General features: G+C 40.5%; 1 protein-coding gene across 6 annotated transcripts in view; it reads left to right on the top strand.

The window, feature by feature from the left end:
- The window catches only part of RAF1 (Raf-1 proto-oncogene, serine/threonine kinase), a 39,570-nt gene extending 17,187 nt beyond the window's left edge, over positions 1 to 22,383 (top strand). For 5 of the 6 annotated variants that reach the window (XM_057381934.1, XM_057381935.1, XM_057381937.1 and 2 more), the window contains 16 exons: positions 1,659 to 1,874; positions 2,594 to 2,706; positions 3,735 to 3,837; positions 5,303 to 5,460; positions 6,383 to 6,481; positions 7,912 to 8,065; positions 11,341 to 11,368; positions 11,461 to 11,588; positions 12,611 to 12,728; positions 14,142 to 14,226; positions 15,080 to 15,256; positions 16,085 to 16,131; positions 17,501 to 17,619; positions 18,866 to 18,997; positions 20,325 to 20,459; positions 21,308 to 22,383. In XM_057381934.1, the coding sequence (XP_057237917.1) occupies positions 1,668 to 1,874; positions 2,594 to 2,706; positions 3,735 to 3,837; positions 5,303 to 5,460; positions 6,383 to 6,481; positions 7,912 to 8,065; positions 11,341 to 11,368; positions 11,461 to 11,588; positions 12,611 to 12,728; positions 14,142 to 14,226; positions 15,080 to 15,256; positions 16,085 to 16,131; positions 17,501 to 17,619; positions 18,866 to 18,997; positions 20,325 to 20,459; positions 21,308 to 21,448 (1,944 nt within the window). In that variant the 5' untranslated portion in view covers positions 1,659 to 1,667 and the 3' untranslated portion in view covers positions 21,449 to 22,383. The remainder of the gene's footprint in view (positions 1 to 1,658; positions 1,875 to 2,593; positions 2,707 to 3,734; positions 3,838 to 5,302; positions 5,461 to 6,382; positions 6,482 to 7,911; positions 8,066 to 11,340; positions 11,369 to 11,460; positions 11,589 to 12,610; positions 12,729 to 14,141; positions 14,227 to 15,079; positions 15,257 to 16,084; positions 16,132 to 17,500; positions 17,620 to 18,865; positions 18,998 to 20,324; positions 20,460 to 21,307) is intronic. The other variant, XM_057381938.1, reaches the window with a different exon arrangement.
- The last annotated feature ends 1,280 nt before the right edge of the window (positions 22,384 to 23,663 follow it).

Below are 23,663 nucleotides of genomic sequence, written 5' to 3'. Positions count from 1 at the left end.
CATAAACATTAGGAAATGCATTGGAGGATTCAAAGGAATTTGCAACAAAGGAGTTGCTGGACCACACATGAAATGAGACTTGAACAGCTGCTGACAGGTGTTCAGTAATGGAGTGTTGGGTGTTCTGAATTAGATTGTTTGATTGCCGTACAGACTTTGGTTTTGCCAAGTTTTGAATAATATGTTTGAATATAATTTGGAGTTCAAGCTGCATTGCAGTTGGGATGGCTGGGGAAAAAAATGCAGTGATACCTTTATCTTTATCCCTGCATATGCACACATATGCAAATGTGTACTGGTTTAAAAGTGTGCAAGGAGTTGTTTGTGTACTTGCACTGGTAGAAGTTTACAAAGTTGTAAAATGATTTGGATTTAATTTGTGTTCTTGCTCTGGTAGAGGTTTACAAAATTGTAAAACAATTTGGGTTTAAAGGGACTGCAAAGCTCTTCCAGTTCCACCCCTTGCCATGGCAGGGACACCTCTCACTGTCCCAGGCTGCTCCCAGCCCCAATGTCCAGCCTGGCCTTGGGCACTGCCAGGGATCCAGGGGCAGCCACAGCTTCTCTGGGCACCCTGTGCCAGGGCCTGCCCACCCTCACWGGGAACAATTCCTCTCCAATATTCCATCTAAACCTACCCTGTTAGTGAAAGTCATTCCTTGTGTCCTCTTAGCTGTAAATAATCACTCTCAGTCTTTCTTGTCAGCTCCCTTCGGTATTGCAGAGCTGCTATTAGGTTTCCCTGGAGCCTTCTTTTTCCCAGGCTGAGCAATCCCAGGTCTTCCAACCTTTATTGATGCTGAAATGTAACTGAGCATAGTGGGTGTGAGGGTTGAGAAATTTTTCTTGGTTGTTTCACGTCTCTAAATTGTGATAGTATTAAAAACCCAAATAACCAAAGCCCCAAAATAAAACAGTTTCTTAATTAATTATTTTTATTGTAATTCCTGTTGAGCCTCTTTTCTTACCAGTACAGTGTGGTCTAATGCTTGTGTGGTATATCTGGTTTACAGGACTTGTTCTGGCCTCTAGCTACAGAACTCTTCATTCTTGTGYTCAGTGACAGGACCCAGGGAGTGGCTGGAGCTGTGCCAGGAGAGGTTTAGGGTGGATGTCAGGAAAAGGTTCTTCCCCCAGAGGGTGCTGGCACTGCCCAGGCTCTCCAGGGAATGGTCCCAGCCCTGAGGCTGCCAGAGCTCCAGGAGCACTGGGACAGCACTGCCAGGGATGCACAGGGGGGATTGTTGGGGGGTCTTGGCAGGGCCAGGAGCTGGGCTGGATGATTCTGTGGGTCCCTTACAGCTCAGGATATTCTGATTCTATGATCTCATCACCTTTCTGAAGGCCCCTCAGGCACTGAGTGTTTAAACTAACATGATGGTAAAGTTCTCCTGTGACCCCCAGGTACAGTGAGAGGAGTTCCACATCTAYTCCTCATGTTCTGTTTGTGTGTAGAAAGTCAAATGCTTTCAGGAGTCAGGCTGATTCTGATCAGGCAGCTGTGGGTGAGCTGTGCACATGCACATATAGGTTGATCACATCCAAGGCAGTGCAGGCCTCAGATTCTTTCCAAAAATGTTTGTTGTGTCAGGAAGAGAAAGCAGCACTTTAGAGTGAAGGACATGGCCATTTTCCCTGACTCTCCCAACCTTCCTCAGGCCGCACCAATGGAGCACATCCAGGGAGCTTGGAAGACCATCAGCAATGGGTTTGGACTCAAGGATTCTGTCTTTGATGGCCCAAACTGCATTTCACCTACCATYGTGCAGCAGTTTGGTTACCAGCGCCGCGCATCCGACGATGGCAAAATCTCCGACACTTCCAAAACCAGCAACACCATCCGTGTTTTCCTGCCCAACAAGCAGCGCACCGTGGTGAGTCTGTGCTCCCTTTAGCTCAGGAATGTTGTCCTGTCCCCACTGCTGCCACTGGGAYGTGCATCTGGCACGAGAAATGCCCACCTTCGAAAGGGTCTTACTGTGATCAACCGATTGTTCGCAGTTGGTTGATTTTAGAGGACWTACTCTGGAAACTGTTTTGACAAGTTGTATTTTTCTACCTCAGTGCTGTGAACTTGCTAATGTACATGAGCTTATTTCACATTWAAAGGCAGTTATTGGCTGACCTAAACAATGATAGCTGCATGACAGTTCTGTCACCACTGGATGCCCACAGTGAAGTGTGGGGGTTAAAGTTGAAGTGAAACTTCTTGAGGGAACACTTCTCTTTGGTTTCGTGGAGCTGAGTGTACCTAATAATAGCCTTACACAAAGTTCCTTGAAATCTAAATTAAGCCTTTTTCTTTTCTTGAGGTAACTCTATTTGCCTGCATTTCTATCCCTTTAGGCCCTCTACTTGTAAAAAATCCCGTTTCATAAAATCTTAGAAATTGTAAGAAACTGATATAAGCTTACAAAATGGCTTTAGAACTTATTTCCAGGAGTGCAGAAGTGCATTTTGTTACTGCAGCATTCCTGGAATTTCTAAACAAAATGAAAAAAAGAAATGGCCTTCTACTCCTGGGAAAGCATGAAGAAGTTCTACAGTCACTACCTCAAAGTTTTATTGATTTTTTTTTTTCCTTTGGTCACAGGTGAATGTGCGAAATGGGATGACCTTACATGACTGTCTCATGAAGGCATTGAAAGTAAGAGGTCTGCAGCCAGAATGCTGTGCAGTTTTTCGACTTCTTGCTGAACCAAAAGGGTAAGAGTGAAACTTCCACCCAGAGAATGTAAAACTCTTGGGTTTGGAATAGCAGCAGTAATGCTTTCTTCCCCTCTGGTAGTTTCTTTTAAGAGCAGTTTGGATGTGAACACTTCCATGTTGCTTTCTTTGCCCTCTTCTAGGGTAGCTCTGTCAGCTTCTTGGGTAATTACAATTTTATTTTTGTTTTAAAGCTAAATATTGRAAATACTTAAAATGAAGGGGTTCACTCAAGTCCTTGCAGTCCCTTAGGTTTTTTCCGTGCTCTAGAGGAAGTGATGCCTTCATATTTGAAGGTTTCCCTGGAGGGGAGTTTCCCTGAGGTGCATTTCTGTGCTGCCTTTGTAGTTGGTAAATTCAGTGTTGGTGATTCTTAGTCCACTTCCCTGAACATCTTTGTGCTCATTTTTGGGSTCTTCGTTCCTCTACAACTTTGCAATGGATTTAATGGTTTAGATTTAAAACTTACTTCAGATATTCCTTATTTTTTTTTTGTAGTTCTGAAGATGCTGCTAATATAAATACCAAAAGATTGTTTTACAAGCTGAGGGAGTGAAAGTGTCTCATGGAGTTAATACACTGAACTTCACACCTCGTGAGGCTTGAGCTTAGAGCTCCCTGTAGCCTCAGGCRTTTGTGGGGTTACACCTCTGAGCAACTGAGGCCATTCTGGGGTCACCAGTACTGTCAGTGCCCGAGCACCTGATAATGGCTTTTGTGTCACTGAGTCTGTCACTCATAATTTCTGTTTTAAGGCTATTTCTGTGGCTCCATTAAAGCTTCTAGATGCTTTATGTCAAATGTTATCCAYTGAAAAAAATGAGCTGAAGGAAAGKTGACTTGCAATGTGTTCCAAGTTACTTCTGATTTTTGAGTGAGAGATGCTGAGATTAGCTCACTGGAAGAGGTTAGCCATGCTTTTTTTGGGTATTTGTTTTCAGTTTGCTCAAGAAAACTCAGAAAATATAATTTTTACTGAGGCAGACTTATCTCCAAAATAATTTTGTTGCCCCCATTTTCTCTTTCAGCAAAAAAGTGCGTTTGGATTGGAACACAGATGCTGCCTCCCTGATTGGAGAGGAGCTGCGAGTGGACTTCCTGGATCATGTCCCCCTCACCACACACAACTTTGTAAGCTTCTCCTGCTCTATATTTGGATGTAAATTGTATCAGTTGAACCACATATTTGGCCACAGAATGTGTTGGGCATTAGATAGCTTCTGACTTTACAGGGATTTTCAGAAGTTCTGGTTGATTCTTCACCCCTGTTCCCCACCAGTTAGACTGGCTGAGTATCAATTTGCAGTGAAATGCCAGAATTGTATTTATTACATTGGTGATTTCTGAGTGTCGAGGCTATGAAAGCTCACATATTCCTGCCATTTTTATGTGAATAACTAGGTCTGTAACTATTGTTTTAAGATAAACATGTCTTTAAAGTCTAGAAAGGGGGTGAAATTTGTATTTKCAGTCTCTGCCTCATCAGTCAAAAGGGCTGGATAAGTTCAGCAGCTTTATTGTACTGGATATTCAGGGGTGCTGTTAATTCTGCAGGTCATGGCATTGTTTKGTGAGCTAATGCTACCTTACAGTTTGACAGAGTGTTTTGTGAGGAAATGGAAGGCTTTAGATTTGTAGTTTCTGCTCAAAAATGGATTATTTATTCAGTGCAGGACAAATAAGTAGAAGGTGGTTCTGTGTTTTGTGGTTGGGTTTTATTTTTAGTTTTGTGAAATTATTTTTTTAAAAAGAGAGAATGCCCTGCTCTAACAGTTTTACTTCGCATTATTTGCTCCTTACTGGGAAGAAACTCTGTTACCATATTTTAGCTTTTTTGTTGTCTTGTTCTAGAAATACATTTTGYCAATTGGCAAACCTAAAGGATTTTCATTTACAACCATTGGGAAGRTTAGGATTGATTTCCAAAACCTAAAAGTCACTTTACTTCTACATTGCATTTTAAAAAAACTACAAAAAATACCATCTGCAGTTGGTCAGCAGAAAATGAGTATTTTTTCCTCCAAAAAGAAGCTGAAATTTGGAGCCTTCCTCCAAAGTATRCTGTGGAGGAAGAAACTCCTTGATTAATTTTAATCTTTCTTCATACTTTGGAAGCTTTTAGGAAAATAAAGTGGGCTGCCATGTAAAAAAAAAAGCAGAAATTCCTTAGACTTTTAATTGCTAGGGAATTTATTTCTCAAGCAGGGGATATTGGTTAGYCATAAACATCAAGAGTTTTGGCTAAAAGAAAAATGAGGTGGGCCTTCCAATGTRATCCTCTTTCACCTCTTTAGCGTAACTGAAAACAAACAAAAGCCCAGCTCTTGGCACACACAGCTCTGCCACCTTGCAGAGCAAAAATATTGCTTTTTTTTTCCTTTTTGTCAATAAAGCCCTCAGTGTTTCTAAACTTTCTGGCTTTCCAACCAAACTGGAAATCTATGCCAGAATATTCAAGTGTGGTTTTAAGCTCAGTAGCAATCTGGGTGCTCTGAGCATTTTGGCATGGGTTATTTATTTCAGTCGGGCTCTGAAGGTCCAAATCGTGGTTATTAAAGGATAATTAGCTGGGATAATTACTTGCTGTGTTTTCCAGGCYCGTAAGACATTTCTGAAGCTTGCCTTCTGTGACATCTGCCAGAAGTTCCTGCTCAATGGCTTTCGGTGTCAGACGTGTGGCTACAAATTCCACGAGCACTGCAGCACCAAGGTGCCAACCATGTGTGTGGACTGGAGCAACATCAGGCAGCTCTTGTAAGGACTGTTCCTTTCTCATGGCAGCACGAAYTCTGTGTGACAGTTGGATTTTTGTCTCTTATCACAGAGATGCTTTTGGATTGTTGGGAAGTGCAGTGCCTGTGATCAGTGTGCAGAGTTGTGTGTTGATTTCATGAAACAGCCAGCAATGAGTGTCTTATCCAGGGGTGAAGGCCATTCCCGATAACTGCATATTGTTCTTGCTCTGAATTTCAATTTTAATATTCTGGACAAGTAAACGAATACCTTGAGTGACCAGACAGTTGCTCTAATGCCCTCTGTTTGAACAGGGGGACAGCAATTCCTCTCACACAGCTCTTGTGTTAAGGATAAAACAGGCCATTATTCAGTTGGGTTTTAGCTGTTGGAAGCATTTAGTGTTCAAAACTGCCACAACTTCTGACACTGCTGAAAGTGTTGAATGGGAAGAAAACAGAGAAGGATGATTCTTTCCTAATRCCAGTTACAAAAGGTTGAAAATTGTGTTAGAAAAAGTCCTTCTATGCAAAAGTGTTAAAACTTGTCATTGTTTTTATGTGTGTTAGTGATTGTGGTTTTTTATAACTAAACTTGGCCTTTTTTCTCATACTGACTAATAGTGTGCAGGATGACTTGTGCCACTTGGTGCTGCCTGGCTTTAAGAGAACTTAATTGTGTCAAGTACCCTTTCAGGAAAATCTGAAGTCTGCTCGAAAAAGATTTTMTCTCTCAAGTTTAGAAAGAACACGTGGACCATTTCTTTGGGAGTCTGGAGGCAGAGGTTTTAGTTGTACCCAGGGGAAAAACATGATGTAAAGCATGTGTTCATGAAATTAATCRTGCTGCAAAGAAACAGCCCTTTAAATTTTCAGCTTTCAAGAGCATTGTACAGGAGGTAGTGTAGCAGTTGAAATTGTAATTGTTTTTGTTGATATTTCAGATTGTTCCCAAATTCAAATATCAGTGACAGTGGTGTCCCTGCACTACCTCCCTTGACAATGAGACGGATGCGGGAGTCTGTCTCCCGGATACCTGTTAGGTAAGCTTGTATTTCCTGTCATTTCTCTCTTGGGAAATACACTTGTTTCAAAACAATCGATCCAAAGCAACAAAAGACCCCCAGCTCCTCCAAAGCAGGGCAGTCTGATAAAAGGTTGGGATGAATGTGCAAGGCGGCAACACCACTCCATCACAGATGATTTTCTTTTTCTTACCTCCATTAAATCACTGAGTTGAGATTTTATATTTTTAATTTGTAGCCATAAAATTTTAAGGTAGAGTATGAAAGGCTTTCTGGAGACCTTTGTTTTCCTGCCTGAGAAAATCCAAGGCTCCCTTTTAGTATTTCTGTGAATTAATTTTATTTTATCTGATCAGGTAGTGTGCWTCAGAAGTTTGTGTCTCGTGCTGGATGATTCACATCCATAAACTAAAATAATGCACTGATGTTATGGTTACAGATAGGAGTTTAAAGAGAGAACAGTGGGAACTAAAAATATGCTCCTTTTAAAGAAAATTCTGATACCTAAAGAGAACATTCCTGTAGTTTTAAGTGCTGAAATGAAATTTGTGTCCCTTTCCAAGGGGCCTGATCCTAACGTGTGCCTGTGTTCTTTTCCTTGAAATTCTAGAGGCTGAGGAGGGCAGGCCTGCTTTTGTTTTTTCTGCACCCATTTGAAAAATCTGTTCAGGAATGAGGCACAGAGCACGTAGCTGACTTGTAAATGGTTCTATGTATTTGTTTCTTTATTTTAATGGGAACTGTATCAGGAATTGATCTTTGCCATCTTACTCTTATTTCCAGTGTTGTTGAACAGTGACTTACTAACGTTACAGATGTTTTGAAGGGTTTTGTGAAGGCTGGCCCATTTCAATAGGATACATKTGTGTTTTGGGATCCTTGTGGTGTGAGTGACCTTAGCTGTGATTTATAACTCTTTGTTGAGCTGCATTTTAAGTCTTGGCCTCCTTTTAACTGGTGTTGGGTTTCATGACTTCCTTGCTGGCTGTTCTRTGCAAACCATTGAACAGTCTTGCAAACCTTTACGAATTCAGGGCTTAGCTCTTAAGCTGTTCATTTAAGAGGCTTTAAATGAGCGGTTTGTTTAATTTCACAGTCCTGAATTCATCTRTTTGAGCCAGTATTTTGTCAGTGTATTAAACATGATTTAATGGGGATTGAGCTGAATTGTGGCAAAAATTGTAACAGCAGAAACAGACTTCAGCTAAACACAATTATTCAGTATGTGAGCTGACAAGATCTTMAAGATTTTAAAACTTATTTCTTAATTTGAACTGGGAATGATTCAGCTGACCAAATAGTTTAGTTGATGTGTAAATCCCAGCTTTTTCTCTGCTTGGAATTGTGTGTATATTGCTTTTGGACAGGTTACATTGAACAGTGTTTTTCAATTGCCAGAGAAGAAAAAAATAACCACAACTTTACCTTTCTTTCTCTTTCCTCCTCAGCTCCCAGCACAGGTATTCTACACCTCATGCCTTCACATTCAACCCATCCAACCCTTCCTCTGAGGGCTCTCTGTCCCAAAGACAGCGCTCCACATCCACCCCAAACGTGCACATGGTCAGCACTACAATGCCCGTAGACAGCCGGATAATCGAGGTAATGCTGCTGGCAGCAAAGAGCACAAAGCTAAACTAAAACTGCCACTGCCCCTCTAATAGTCACTGGTTCGTTCTCCTTCTTGGCTTTCTGTCATTTGCTCACTGTTTGCCTTATTTGACTGAGTGGTGAAGAGTATGGGAGACACATTTGTGTAGGAAGTTAATGATTAATTCTTGTAGGCTCTGAATTTTGCTGGAGAAATAGGCAAATTTTAGGGGTCTGTAATGATGGGGTGGAGCTTAACATTTAAGAAGCTTGGTTTTGTGAAGAAACGCTTTTTAGGCATGTATAAAAATGTTCTTCCAGATTTAAAAGTCTGGGTTAGTTGTGGGGCTGRTGTTCTATTTTAAATCACACTAAAGGTGCTCTAAGTCCAGGTGTAGCTCTTGACTTAGATGCTCAGGTCAAAGCTTCCTGGTGATCTGTTTTGTGTTATACCTGTATGGATTAACAGCAATTCTGGGCTTGTGGGCTAAAGCCAGCTCTGTCTGAGACTATTTCTGCTGTTCCTTGTTTTCAAGCACCTTTTTCTTGGATTTTCCTACTGTAGGCTGGCAGTGAGGGTCAACCCTTGGAAATTGGGCCTACAGAGGTTGAGTTTTTAAATTTTTCTTTTGTGATAACCTTAACAAAAAAGGAAAGACTGTCAAAGTGGAGAGTGGGAGCACTTTTGGTGCTTGTGCCTGCCTCTGCAATAGTTTAAAAACTCTTCAGGCCAAGTAGAAGCCTTTGACTGCTGAGCACACCTGCATCTTCAGCTGATCATTTATGGCTGCTGTAAAATGTGAAGGTGCTCTGAAGTGAGTTAGAGAATTCCTCTGGACCTTGGGAACAGAACAGAAGTGGCCCTGCRGCTCTGGAAACATTTTTGATCAGAAGCTTTGTTTTAGCTGGGRTTTGTGGGGAAAGGGGTCTTCCCTTTCTCTTTGGGTTTCTTTGGCTCACAGCCCTTTTTGTTGCCTCAGGGCCTGGCTGACCATCTTTGATGGCACAAACCACAATGAGGCACTCAAGAAAGAGAATATGAATTATTGACCTTTGTAGTGTGATGAGTCTTTAAGGAGATATTGATTTCTTTATGCAGAGCAGTAAAGATTAGAAATGCTTTCTATTCTGGCTCTTCACATTATCATAAATTAGTTGTTGTGTCCTAAAGGCAATTGCAGCTTTTCCAAAAGGTTTTTAAAAGGCTCCAAAGCAATGCAAAAAAAGTAGTAGAGACTTTCTAGTACACCAGGAGAAAGACCATCATAATAAAGTGGTTTACCCAAGGATAAATCCTAGTGAAATTCTGAATTTGAGCATGAATACTTAAAATTTTTACTGCACTTAATTATCATTTATCAAGCAAATTAGGTGACTTTTTCTTTCATTTAGCTTAACACTTAATTTTTGAAWTTTTTTTTTATACTTGCTCTGTTCTTTTCTTTTATCTCTGACTGTGTTGGCCTAGAATAACAGCCTGAATGCTTCTCCCAGCTCCTGGTGCAGACGGTTTTGTTTGAGGGGRAGAGTAGGTATTTCCTTGGTGCCTTTTGTTTTCTTGTGATTAACAGGATTGCTATAACTTGTAAGCCATGGCAGTGTCCACGTGAAGTGTTTAATCTGGAGCTGATTTGATGAGAATCTTTCCAGCATGTTTTTACTCAAATATTGAGGCTGTTAATTGGAAGAGGCAAATTGATAAAGAGCTTCGTGYTTGGTTTAGCTGGCTGAATTCATCCCCCTCTGAATTTGAATAGGCTTGGATTAGAGATGCATTTGGTCACACAGTCTTTAAAGGAAAACCTTCTCAAACACATCCATTGTGTGGCTTTTTCCCTCTGGAAACTATTTTTATTGACTATAACCATACAAAGCCCTGAGATTAAGAACACGTTGTACTGTTTTTATTTCCCATCAAAGTAAACTTGACAGACTCCAGCGCTGTGGATGGGGTTATTTGTGTTGGAAGAACAACTCTAAAGAGCAGGGGGTTTGGTTGTTTGCTCTTGAATTCATAAGCAAATAAGAAAATATTCGCATCAGGATCAAATCTCAAAAATACTTTTTTAAAAGTAAGAATTCCATATACATAAGTATGAGAAGTATTTTAAATTCCTTAGTTATCCTTTGCTGTCTTCCTTGAAAGTGGTTACATTCTCAGGCTGATGTACAAACCAAATCACTTGTTACTCATTCAGGTTCTGAAAGGATTTTATTACCCTTAAAATGGATAAAAGTAGTAAATTGAAGAGTTCTTCCTTGTAGTTCATGCAGATTATAATCCACTCAGGTGTTGAGCAGTGGCRATCTGCAAGGATGCTGTACATAGTCCAGCCTGGGTGAATGCAACTAATGAGCTAAAATAATGTATTTCATAACTGACTCTTGGCTGAGGATAATCTGAATTTGAAACTGTGTAGTGGAATGTAGGCTTGCTCTGTCCTATGAAACCTTACATTTATTATTCTACTAAGTAGTTAGAGAGTTTGAATTGACTTCTATTAACTTTGACAGTGTTTAACCTCTCTGTAGTGCATGTTCTTGCTTTGTACTTACACAGTCCCTGGATATTTTACCTTTCCTGTTTGTACTTGGGGATAATGCAAATGGAGGTGAGAAAAGCTGTGGTTTGTCAGAGCTTAGTTCTCTCTTGTGCATGGCTGTAGAGTTGTGTTGTGCCCGTGGCATGAGGTGAGACTTGTGGCACTGTCCTGGTGACCTGTGGGGAAAACACTGCTAAAATGCCAACTTCCCTGTGGGAATATGCTTGGAGAAGGAGCTGGGTTTGTGTAGGGGCACTTGATGTAGCCTTTTTGGGGGGTTGCARTAGTGTGCTAGAGTGATTTCACAATGGATATTGAGTTGGAATATTTTGGGGGGGGTTTTAAAAGTCCTGCTTTTATCCTAAAATCTGTTTGGGAGTTGTCCCCTGGGAACAGAGGCTGTCCCAGGAGCTCTGTCCACACCTGGAACACGAGCATGAAGTGCAGGGGGAATGCAGACAGTATTGCTGGTGTTTCTTGTTTTGTGTCCTTTTTTTCCCTTTCCTTTTTGGTAGCAGCACTTTTAATGTGCAGTAAATCTCTTCCCTGTTTTGTAAAAATTCACCAGTTGCATGGGTTTACTGCAGGATTGGGGTGATGAGCAAATCCCCAATCCTGGAGRTGTTGGCCAGTACTGTATTGCACTGGACCAAAACTGTCACAGCAATTTCCACTCTGTCCCTGCTTGTTCCTCGTGTGCTCTCATGTATTTATTAACTTTATTATCCATCTTCTCTGTTTCAGGATGCAATTCGAAGCCATAGTGAATCAGGTATGGTTCCAAAAATTAAACCTTTTCTAATACAATTTTATTTCTTTATTTTCTTGTTTATAAACTTTTTTTCTTATATTTGTTTATTAAAGCCTCACCCTCTGCTCTGTCTGGAAGTCCTAACAATATGAGCCCAACTGGCTGGTCCCAGCCTAAAACCCCAGTCCCAGCCCAAAGAGAGAGAGCCCCTGGATCTAATACACAAGAAAAAAACAAAATTGTAAGTATGGAGATACTTGTTTTAATTAAAAAATAATTAAACTATGCCAGGAGTAGTGGTTTGTTAGGATGAATTCTGCRCTTTTCGGTGCAGGTAATCTTGGAGTTCTCTGCACTGTGCATAVARTAACAATTTAATTTTAATTAACTTGGAATGATAGCACTATGGCCTTGGGTTATGAATACCAAGAACAAAGTGTTCTGGGTTGCAAATTCATTTCAGGCAGTGGTGTGACATTGTTTGTCAGTGCAGACCCAAGGATTACCTTTTAAATCTTTAGAGGTTGCATCTTTTTARTTCTGTTTTAATGTATTTAAAGTTGGCCTTATCAGCACTATTCTCACTGCATTGCTACAGCTTCCATGGAAAGTGGATATTTATAATGCCTTCATTTTCATTGGGGAGTCAAATGTCAGGGATAAATAGATTTAACAAAATGMAGGTTTTCCCTCAAAGCTTTCGTTTAAACTTAGGGGTGGGGGGTAAGAAAGAAAAGTTAGAATAATAATTAATATCTTGGATTTTTGAATGCCTCTAAGCTTTCAAAATGAAAGCAAAGTTGCTTAGTGGGATTCACAGTTTTTGCTCACTTAGATATTTGAGACTTCTGCTCTCATCTGTTTGGTGTATTCCATTTAAATATGTAAAAGAGTTCCAGAGTTTTAGCATTGCACTTTTGAAGAAACCAGTTTCTTAAATATTTCAGATGTTTTTAAATAGTTGATTATAAAATACTTGTTCCTTTTAGGAACTTAGATTAGGGTTTAAATTTCTAGTGCAGAACTTCATGGTAAGCAGTTCAAGATAGCAAAAAAAAAAAAGTGGTGGTTTGTTTGGGATTTTTTTGCTAAAAGCCCCACCATGCCTCAYAAATGGAGGAGAAAAGCAAAAATCCAAACTGCAGGACAAAACCCTCAAGGTTTCAGGCYATCTTGAACTTGGGTGAAGGAAGTAATTTCATTTTTTATGTRTGTGTATAACAGAAGTGATGAAAACTGAAAGCACTGTGATTTTTGTTGCAGAGGCCTCGTGGGCAGAGAGACTCCAGTTACTACTGGGAGATAGAAGCCAGTGAAGTCATGCTCTCCACCAGGATAGGGTCAGGTTCTTTTGGGACAGTTTACAAGGGCAAATGGCACGGTGAGTTCTGGGCAAGGCTTGATGTGGGGGGCCAGCAATCCTGGGAAAATGGATTTAGTGGTGCTGAGTGCCTTGTCTACCCCCAAAGGCACTGGGGCAGAAACAGGAATTTCCTTTTACAAACAGTGCTGAAGTGAAAGCAAAGCACAGCCACCAAAACCTGCATCCCACAGCTGCATCTCCATTTTCACTGCACTGATCTTCCACTCCCATGTTCTACACCAGCTTCTTTTCTGAAAAGGGTCTGCTTTCCATCAGCAGGACTGAATTAGGGGAAATTCCACAGTCTGATGTTAGATTATATTTACCTTCCTTAAATACCTGTGTGGCTTAATTAACACACTTCATTTCAAGGTGGGAGGGAGAGGAAATCAGCATAAATTGCTGCTGCTGTGGAGTTTTTTCAGTGAAAAAATGGCTYAATGTGAGAGTTTGATACATAGTGAGTGGGAATATTTGGAAAACAGGCACACTGCAGAACTGCAGAATTTGTTTCCAACTTCATGGCTTGGTGATTTTGAAAAGAAACACACAGAAACCCTTCCAGGCCCTAATTTAAATAGCAGTATTGTCATTAAAAAAGCTCAGAAAGCAAATCTGGAAACTTATCTGCTGCCCTCTATTTTTATTGAGTACTTGCATGTCTCAAAGCCCAAATACTGTCAGCAGCAAGGGAAGCACTATTGTTGTTCTAAAAGTAATTAACAGCTTCTGATTTTCATTATGGAACTGAAATGGAATACAGAAATTGAGAGAAAAAATGGTTCCAGCACGATTTCCCTGAACAAGATGATGAAAAAAAATGACTTACTGGTTATTTTAATTATTTTAAACAATGAAATTATATCTGAAATACATAATTTTATATTATAAAATTACATGTAAATRTATAACATAGAATTTAAATTATTTTTAATAGTAATATGAAATTACAGTATAATTAATATATTTTTATAGGGTATTTGTGTCTCTTCATATATCAAAAATTAAATTATTAATTAAAGAAGTTCTGCATTAAGAAGAGGTGTTAGCTTTGTTAATGTGCTTTCATATATAGTTTATATATATAAACAATATTTAAATTTGGTAATAAAACCAAAAATATTTGTGTAAATATGTCCTGTAAAAAGCATTCTAGCCTTTAAAAATAGAAAAAAGCATTCTAGCCCTTAAAAATAGCAGGGAAATGTGTGAACAATTAATTAATGATTTTTTCCATTAGACTGAAATTCAGGTAAATTGACTGCTTGCTACCACAGAAATTTGTCTGCAGGGAAATCTTGACCTTTGTACAAATTAGTAGAAGTGTGCTATGCACAAATGAGGAATTTTAATTACTTTATACATTAATGTTATTTTGGAGAGTTAAAAAAGCTGTGTTTTTAGTAACTCCTCTGGTAAATGTATTTACAGGGGATGTAGCAGTGAAGATCCTAAAGGTTGTAGACCCCACCCCAGAACAGTTCCAGGCTTTCAGGAATGAAGTGGCTGTCCTGAGGTGAGTTGGTGTTTCACTGCCAAATTCTGCTATTCCAGGGGCTGTGTTTGACTCCCAGCCTTCCTTTGAACCTTCTGGCCCAACATTCTGTGTTTCATAGGCACAAAAACCAGATTTCCAGAGGAGAATAGAAAAGGCAGTCAGAGGTCAGAGTATTTCTGTGGTCACAGTGGGCAGTAAAAGRTGAGGATCAATAAATCCTGCCCTAATTCTCACCACCAGGCAGAAAACTTGAACTGTTCCTCTTAAAATTGCAGCATAATAACTTCTTCCCCCCTTCAACATACACATGATCAGTGTAACTGTTTTCTGCTTTCAGATATGGAGTTTATTTAGTGTCCAGTGAAGTATGTATTACTCCTGAAAAAGAACAAATGAGATACATAAAAACCATCTCCTCAATTGATAATACCTTTAGGCTTTATAGTTATCCTTTGGTTTCCTCTTGAGATTCAGTCTTCTACCTAAAGTTGTCACTTCTTCACAGTTTTCAGGGTGATTTCTGTCATTCTAATAACTTTGGATACCACTTGCAAGTGTGACTTGCTTATTGATGTCAAAACATTTGAATTTTTGCAACATCTTTTTCTTAAATGCTGATTTTAAATAACTAAAAGGGGTGTTAAAATGTTAAAAAATGTTACAGAATTGTAACTAAAAATTTAAAAAAAAAATTTAAAAATTAGAAAAATTAGGAACTGTGGTGTATTTTTATTATTTGTAACTGCAAACTTCACTCATGTATTAGCCTAGGACTGCAAAGATGAAACTCCTTTGGCCAGGAGTGTGTTTTAAGCGCTTCTAAAAGCATTTTKGATGCAGCTGCTGACTCCTCTTTGTGCTCCCCCTTTAGGAAGACCCGGCACGTGAACATCCTGCTCTTCATGGGCTACATGACCAAGGACAACCTGGCCATTGTCACCCAGTGGTGCGAGGGCAGCAGCCTCTACAAACACCTGCACGTGCAGGAGACCAAGTTCCAGATGTTCCAGCTGATCGACATCGCCCGGCAGACAGCACAGGGCATGGAGTGAGTGCCAGCAATGGGCTTGGTGCTCTCCCCAAACCCCAAATGTGCACTGCTCAAAGAGCCAAAATGGTGTGCCAGGGGAAGGGTCTTAACTCAGCACTGTTGGATGCAGTTGTGCTTTGATTTAGTTGTTTTTCCCATGGATTCTTGCCCTAGCTCGTGTTGTCAATTAGATTTCCTGTGTTTTATCTGCTTTTAGCTTGCGGGTTTGCTGTAGTGCATGAGATGAAATCCTGTCCTAAATACAGAATTAAAGGGTTTTTCCTTTCTTGTGCTACTGCAACAGCAGTGTTTGACAAACACTGATTTACACTCAGTGCTTCTGTGAGTTGAGGGCTGGCTGTCCCTGTTCCACAGACCTCACACAGATTATTTTGAAAGCATTTTCCAGCTTCCTGAGTCACTCCAGGCCTCACCTCTGCTCTTTCAGCCCTGCTTCTGATGGTGGGAGCAMAGAAGCAGCTGCTGCTGCCAGTGCTAACCCATTTGGTAGATCAGGACCTAGGTTTCAGTCAGACACCAGAAAACTGGGAAAATGTAAATCAAGGGAGTTTGGAACAGTGAACTTCAGCACAGGATGCAGATTTCACAGAGATGAGGACAGCCTGGTTTTCCAGGGCTATGGAACTGATGCCACCCCTCTTCCTGACATTTCTGTACTGCACTGAGCACAGCTACATCTCTTTGTTCCCAAAGTAGGCTCATCCTGAACAGCAGAGGTGTGTGAGGGGGTTGAGTGTGTGATAACCTGTCCTGTGGCAGTGGGCAATGAAAATGCTGTTTGTGAGCAGCYTTGCTCATGGCTCTCTTCTGCTTTCCCCTTCACAGCTATTTACATGCAAAGAACATCATCCACAGAGACATGAAATCCAATAGTATCCTTTCTGAATCTTATTTTCTTCTTTCAGTGATTTATTGGTAATGTGGAGAGCTTTTTGAGGGGGTTGGAATAGCTGTTTCAAATATATATATATATATATATATATATATATAACTACTAATGAGCAATCTCTGTTGATGAGCAAGAAGCTGCTTTTCAGCAAGGACTTCCACAGAACATCTGGGCTTGTTTTCCACACTTGGGAGAAAGATGTGCCACAGTTGTGCTCCACAAGACTCATATTTTACTGAAATGGTGTTTATTCAATCCTCTGGTACCCAAATGCTGCACTCCTCACTTGATGGGAGATGTGTGTGCCTGTTAATTGGTGTGCACATGGGGTTTGTTTCTGTTTCTYATGTATTTTTAATATACTTAGAACACCTCACATGCCTGGCAGAAATGAAGCTCAAAATCTTGCTTTAAACTTGAGAAAAGACAGCCTTTTACCATTATATTTTGTGCAAAAATATTTATTTAGTAATGCCTCTGGAGGGAAAGTGTGAACTGATGGCTTTCACCTGGGAAATTCCTGCTTTTGGAATTGCCAGGAACATCCATGGAGCCAACCAGCAAGAATTGGGGCTTCCTTCCATGCAATGGGAGCAGGATGTTTTACAAATCTCATCATTAAAAAATATGCCAAGAGTAGTTCCAGAATGTCAGTGGATTCCATTTTCAGTTAAACTAGAAAAAACGAATTGTTTTAGTGTATAGGAGGTCAGAAATTTGTTCTTCCTGATAATGATGATTGTTTTGGTGAAATAAATTAGCTCCTGATGTGGAAATGAGGAGTCAGTCATGTTTATATTTCTGAATTATSTTTTTGAACTTCAAACATTCCTAAGTGAAATCATTAAATCTGCTTAAAAATAACCCCAGCAAAGAGACTGCTGGTATCAATAAGAGACTGATCCATTTAGGAGATAATTATAAATAGTCTGGATACATTTCCAGTGAAAATTGTAGTGCAATCTCAGGAGATCTGCCAGAGAACTTCATGGAAATAGATTTTATTTTGATACTTATTTCTCCTTGTAATTGTTTTTTCTTACTTTTTTGAGTTGTGAGAGCTCTGTGCTGCTTCCGTTTCCAGTTATTTAAGGAGCTGCAGCCATGGATGATAATGCTRACTTCTGTCCTAGCTCACCATAAAGATAAATCTATAAATAATGCTGAAACACCTGCTCTGCTTTAGTGTTAAATGTTAATTTAACCATGGCTGCCAGAAAAATCCCTTTTGCTTTGTYTCACACACAGCTCATAGCAGGTTTCAATTAAACAATCAGCACTTTGCAATCAGGTCAGAAATAGAGAACTGTTGACTGAAATTTTTTTGCAGAGTTTCTTTAACCAAAATACAGATATATTTCTCCATGAAGGCCTCACAGTGAAAATAGGAGACTTTGGTCTGGCAACTGTAAAATCCAGGTGGAGTGGATCCCAGCAGGTGGAGCAGCCCACGGGCTCGATCCTGTGGATGGTGAGCAAACATTCCCTGCTTTTGAACATTGTTCTCCTCATGCCTTTTGTCAATTCACTGCTTTGAACATTCAGGTCTGTTAGTCGTGGGTGAATTTTTATCCACTTGTAGGACAAGTTAAAATGGAAGTGCTAGAGGGTTTCATTGTGCAAAGYAGGCACCAGTCACCCAAGGATTGTGCTTTGGGGTTTGGGAGTTWTTTTAAATATTTAGGGCTGTCAKTGTTTATTAAAAATATGAGGATGCTTGGCCAAGACTGGTTTGTGCTCTGTAAAATGCACACATCMCCTGAAACACAGTTACAAAAGCAGAAACAGTTTTCCTTTAAAAACCACCTTACAAAACACCTCCATAAAGTGATTTAAAACTAATTTACCCATGCTGTACAATATATTTGTACACAGGAAACAGATCTTGGGGGAAAAAAGCCCTTCATAATTGGTCTTTTCAAGTTTTCTTTTTTATTTTCTTTTTAATTTTAATCATTTATAGTCCACCTTTGCTGAGCTATCATTACATAGAAGGGGAGGTTGTTTCTGTTTCCTCAAAGGTTCCTGTGATCCCTTACTGGGGTTGTGCTGTTGTAGTTTAGTGCTTTGTTCAGTAATTCTGAGGGGATTCTTTAGGAAGGAAGAAAAAATTTAGGCAGTGGAAAAGTTATTTTGAATATTTTGCACCTTGGTTTTCCAAACATTTTTTTGTATAAGTTATTTAGCTTCATAGTTTTGTTTTGTTTTACAAAGATGTTAAAATGTTCCTGCATTTCTTCCCTGGTTTTCAATATGTGCTATTTTGTATTTGGCTTTCATGTTTCCTGATTGTGTTCTGGTATCAATTTACAAGAGATTAGCTCTATTAGAATTTTGGTTTTTTCCCCCTTCAATATTGGTACCAGTTTAAGAACTGATGGTGCAACTCAGGCTCAGTTCTGTGTAAATTGTAACAGAGTCAATAAATCCTACAAATCCAAATARTAACAGTTTTTCTAATGGCAAAATTCCTGTTCAGTTAAAGCACTGATTTTTTTTTTTGTGTGCTCTCARTTCTGTTGATATTTTTAATAAGATGTGGAGTAGCCCTGCCTGAACTTCTGCAGAGCCTTCGGTAAACTCATCAAAAGTTTGGGGGTACTTTTTGCTCACTCATTTCTCTTTGAGCACACTGTCTCTGCTTCCCACATATTCTCTTCTTCTCTTGAGCTTTCTGTCTCTGCTAATATTGTTCATGGTTTTCTCTCCTTCCCCAGGCCCCCGAAGTGATCCGGATGCAGGACAGCAACCCCTTCAGCTTCCAGTCGGATGTCTACTCCTATGGAATAGTGTTATATGAGCTGATGACAGGGGAGCTGCCCTATTCCCACATCAACAACAGAGATCAGGTGAGAAAAACCCTCTTTGCACATTCCAGTTCATTTCTGGGCAYGGCACATTCCCTTGGCCTCGAGAAATGCAGAACAACTGAAACATTGTTGACAACCTGCTTTGGTTCAGCAGGAAATCTGTSACTGAATGCTCACTTCACTATTGACAGTGCAGGTCCTCAAAGGAAAAAAATTTCTTGATACAAACATTTTATAAGTGCCCTGTTAATTTATTCCCAGGTTAAAGCTTTTGCTGCATAGTAGAATCTTGGTTTATACATTTGCAGTTATGGGAAATTTCCCTTTTGGTGTTCAGTATGCTGCTGTTACATCAGGAAGATTGGATTTGGTGCTTTTTTACTAAGGCCAAAAAACCCAGTAACTGTTGTGAAACTTTTGAATATTCAATAGTTGTGTGATTTAGTCGTAGTAAGCTGTGCTGTTACCCAGACAGCAATTTCAGAGAAGCACATAAAGGCCAGAAACTCCCAACAATTCACTTTCCATGAACTTTCTGTGACTCAGCCAGTGTAGAGCCATCTCTTTCTTTGGTACATGAACTGTTGCAGCTTTGTGATCTCTGATTTGATGATTCTTGGTTGGGGTCTGTGGTTTTTATTGCTTTTTTAAAAATCAGGATCTTCTGATGAGGAGTGTGTGTGTATGGGTACAAACCACTACACTTCAGCCTCTGTTAGTATTATGGTCAGTTTTGTAATCAATATTATAATCAGTATTATAATCTGGAATAGTATAGTGTGTATTCCAAGTACAAGAGGCCAGTTCTGTTAAGTTTAAGGAAGTTTTTTTCTAATTTTAAAGTTGTCTACAAGTTGGGATATTGGAGTGTTTTGATTCATAATACTGAAATTATATGCAAGCTTTAATAATTGCCATTGTTGCAAAACAGGCAGTGCTTGACTCTCAGGAAAGTTTTCCAGGAAGGGATAGAGTRTTTCCTGGAGAAGATGGAAATCCTTAACAATGCCCATATTTACTTGGATTAAAACAGAAAATGTATTTGCCAACACTAAGAAGGACTCTTATTGTCTAAACAATGTCCTTTTTTGCTGGATTAGTTCTATCTCTCTATACTTGAGCTGTGCATCTCCTTTGACAAYGCCATTTAAAGGTTGGGCTCGATGATTTTGGAGGTGATTTCCAGTCTGGCTGATTCCCTGGTGTACAGATGACACAAAGCAGGACCATTGTCTTGGTTATTTCATTTGGACAAACCTAGAGCTCTGTTGGTGTCCTTTGGGACTGGGTTGAATCATCTTGGGGGGCACTAAAGTGAAACTCTTTCTGTAACCTGGTTTTTGTACTGCTTGCTCGTGGTTTTCAGATCATTTTCATGGTTGGCCGAGGCTACGCTTCCCCAGACCTCAGCAAGCTGTACAAGAACTGCCCCAAAGCAATGAAGAGGCTCGTAGCAGATTGTCTGAARAAAGTGAGGGAAGAACGACCTCTGTTCCCACAGGTAAGTGTGTGTTCTGCGTATCATCATCAGGTGTCTGAGTATCTCATCAATAACCATTGGCACTCACGTGAGACTGCTCAGATAGAAATTCTGGTTAAYAGGAAGTGCAGCCTGTGTCCTGTTCTTGTCTTTGCCATCACCAGCCCTTCTGGCAGTTTGGTTGTAGTTTCTGCAAAGCTCATGGCACATGCAGCATCTGCGGGCTGAGGCTGTTCCAGGCTTTGACCTGAGAACAGCCAAACCCCCCTGACACGATAAAAATGAAATCTRCCTCTGTGCAGACATTTTATTTTAGGGAGAGGAGAGGTMACTCCTTTACCCACAACTGTGAGCAAGCAAACAAAACCCACTCAGTGATGTTGAAGTCATGGAGCAGTTTTTGATATTTTTACAAGGGATACTTTCACTTTTTCCTGCCACTGTCAGGATGATGAAGGTACGTTTTTATACTCAGTAAATTGCTGGAATTAAATATAATCRGATTTTAGAAAAACAACTTCTTGCTGTTGCAATCAAGTATTGTTTAAAAAGGTCCTTCTAAACGTTAGGCAGAAGGTGCTTCCCTGTTACTCTACTGGAGGATTGTTTAGATGTTTGTGAATTGATCTGAATGTCTGTGAACTGATGAGAAACACCCTCCCACCCTCTGGGACTCCTGAGGCTCCTCCAGCACTGACATGGGGTGGCAGAGTTGTCCCTCTAATCACAGTGGTGTTTTCAGTGCCCTGTGGAGCATTAAAGAGACCCTTAGAGCCGTGACTGAATTGAATGAATGAATAAAGGAATGAATGAGTGTTTGAGATGGAAATAGAGGGAGCTGCTCATCCCTAAGCTGCTGTTTCCCTCAGATCCTGTCGTCCATCGAGCTGTTGCAGCACTCTCTCCCCAAAATCAACCGGAGCGCCTCGGAGCCGTCCCTGCACCGCGCCGCCCACACCGAGGACATCAACTCGTGCACGCTGACCTCCACCAGGCTGCCCGTGTTCTAGAGCTGCCCCTGCCCTCCAGCTCCCCAGGGATGCACGGGGAGCAGCAGGAGGAACAGCACTCGTGCTTCCCATGCCTCGGTGTGCAGGCTCCGTGCCAGCAGGATCCTCTGCGTCCCACGCCTACAAAGAAGCTGCTACGGATTTGTGCAGTTGTCAGCCTGCAGGGACACAGCTCCTCATTGCCTTTGCTACCATCTCTTGTTCTGGGAGAGGTAACAGACTACAAATCAAGAGATCTATTACTATTTTTTTAATAGATGCACTTGAGCCTTATTTTCCCCTTCCCAGAAGCGATGGCTGTTTCTCTGGCAGTGGTTCTGGCTGGGTTTGATCTGTGCTCAGCGGGGCTTTTCCACAGCCAGGGTGGCTCTGATGGATGTTCTGGTGCTCTGACTGCCCCATGCCAAGTGCCACCTCACCGTGGGGAGTTGTGCCTGGAGTGGGAAGAGGAAATAACTCTGGAAATCAGCTCCTGCCTAAGAGCTTCACCAAGCCAATGAAATAAGTTCAAATGCTAATTCAACACAAAATAGTTTTGCAATAGTTTTGCACATAGAAGAAAAACTCTTGCAAAAGGATGGAATCTGTTGTGAAWTGTCCTGCTCAGAGAAGGAAGTGAGCCAGTCCTGCTTTGGTCATCTTGAGAAGCCTCCCAGCTGCCTTTGGTACTATGGACSTGTTCCTGCAGCCCAGCCTGGGGGGAGTGAGGAATGCTGGGCTGGAAAAGGCTGAGGGATGTTCCCATCTCCGGCAGAGGCTGCATCCCATCGGAAGCTGTCGTCCAAGAGATGCACTAGCAAGAGGAAACTGAGCATATACAGTTTTTCTTGTTGATTTGGGTTTTAATTTTGTTTTTATTGCTCCTGAGAAAATGCATTTATTGTAAGCCAAGGTTCCTCTGATTATCTTATTTTAATAAAATAAATTAAATTTTAGGTTTAAGATTCAATGTCATCATTTTAATGTAGTCATCCACAGTTCTGAGTGGGACATCTGCATTTGGAAAACTCAGGAAATGACATTCTGAATAATTTTTAAAAATAACTGATAATTAACAGCAGTGCAAGTAACAACACACTTGATAAAACAACTTCTACGTTTCCAGTCACATACAAGACAGTTTTTCTCCTACTGCAGTGATCTTTCAGTAGCAGCTGCTTTGGACACCCCCTCTGATGTGCTCTCAGCTGTTTCCCTGCACCACTTTTGCTCTGTTTGCTCTTGTTTATTAGAGTAAAGTGAATATTTTGTTTTGGCTGAACTCTGTGGATGCCAGAAATAGGTGGCTGAATCTAAAAAWTGATTTTTTAAACAGCAGTCCGGTGAAATGTGGTTATTAGGGCAAGAATGGAAGCCCAGTTTGGGATGYTGTGAGTGCACAGCAGGGAGTGGTGACAGGGGCTGGCTGTGMCCTCTGTCACCTCCACCCCAAAGCTGCTGCCAATGCCTCTGCTGTGCCTTGGGACAGTTCCTGTGTCCAGCTCTCCCTGTAATGCCCCAACAGCCACTGCAGCTTCTGCTTTGCAGCAACGAAACCCCACAAGGCTCTTGTGAAAGGGAAGAGAGCCAGACACAGAAATCATCTCCAGTTTGTCCTCAGGGTATTCCAGAACAGAACAAGTAAGGTGGGATATTAACCCTTAGGTGATAATTGACAATGACCTTATTTGCTTCCTAAATAGTATATTGAGACTTGAAGGAGACTGTTCCATATAGTTCTGCATGGTTTTTAATAATATTTTTGATATTGTGACTGCAACTCTCTAAACATTATTTATCTCTAATTTTAACTTACTTATGATAAGCTTAAAAAGGGGGAAGACAAAAAAAAACAGAACTGAGCTGCTTTTACCTTAAGTGTGATTTCCCAAAAACTCATTAACTTACGATTTTTAAACCAGACTGTGTCTCTTAAAAAACTAAAATGTTTTTGATAAATAGGTTTATTTTAACCAGCACTTCATGTCCAGTTAAATAAAAAGTGCTGAGTGAAGAACTTAAAAGGTCTGAGTTTTTAAATCTCTAGGCAGCTTTAAAAATGAGTTACCTTTTTAGTTTCAGACTGTTCTTCCTGGCTTCTTGGGGCAAAGTAAATCAGGAATGTCTTGTTTAAGGTACAGAACATCCTCTCCACTGATTTGGTTGATGTATTACTGACAATATTTCTGGGGAAAAAAAAAGTATGAGCAGGAGCAGATGGAAATGAGCTGCAGTG

Source organism: Malurus melanocephalus, unplaced genomic scaffold, assembly GCF_030028575.1.
Source record: "Malurus melanocephalus ecotype Western Australia unplaced genomic scaffold, MMel_1.1 scaffold_542, whole genome shotgun sequence".
NCBI lineage: Eukaryota > Metazoa > Chordata > Aves > Passeriformes > Maluridae > Malurus > Malurus melanocephalus.
Note: the sequence above shows the minus strand (reverse complement) of the source record. Positions and strands in the feature narration are given on the sequence as shown.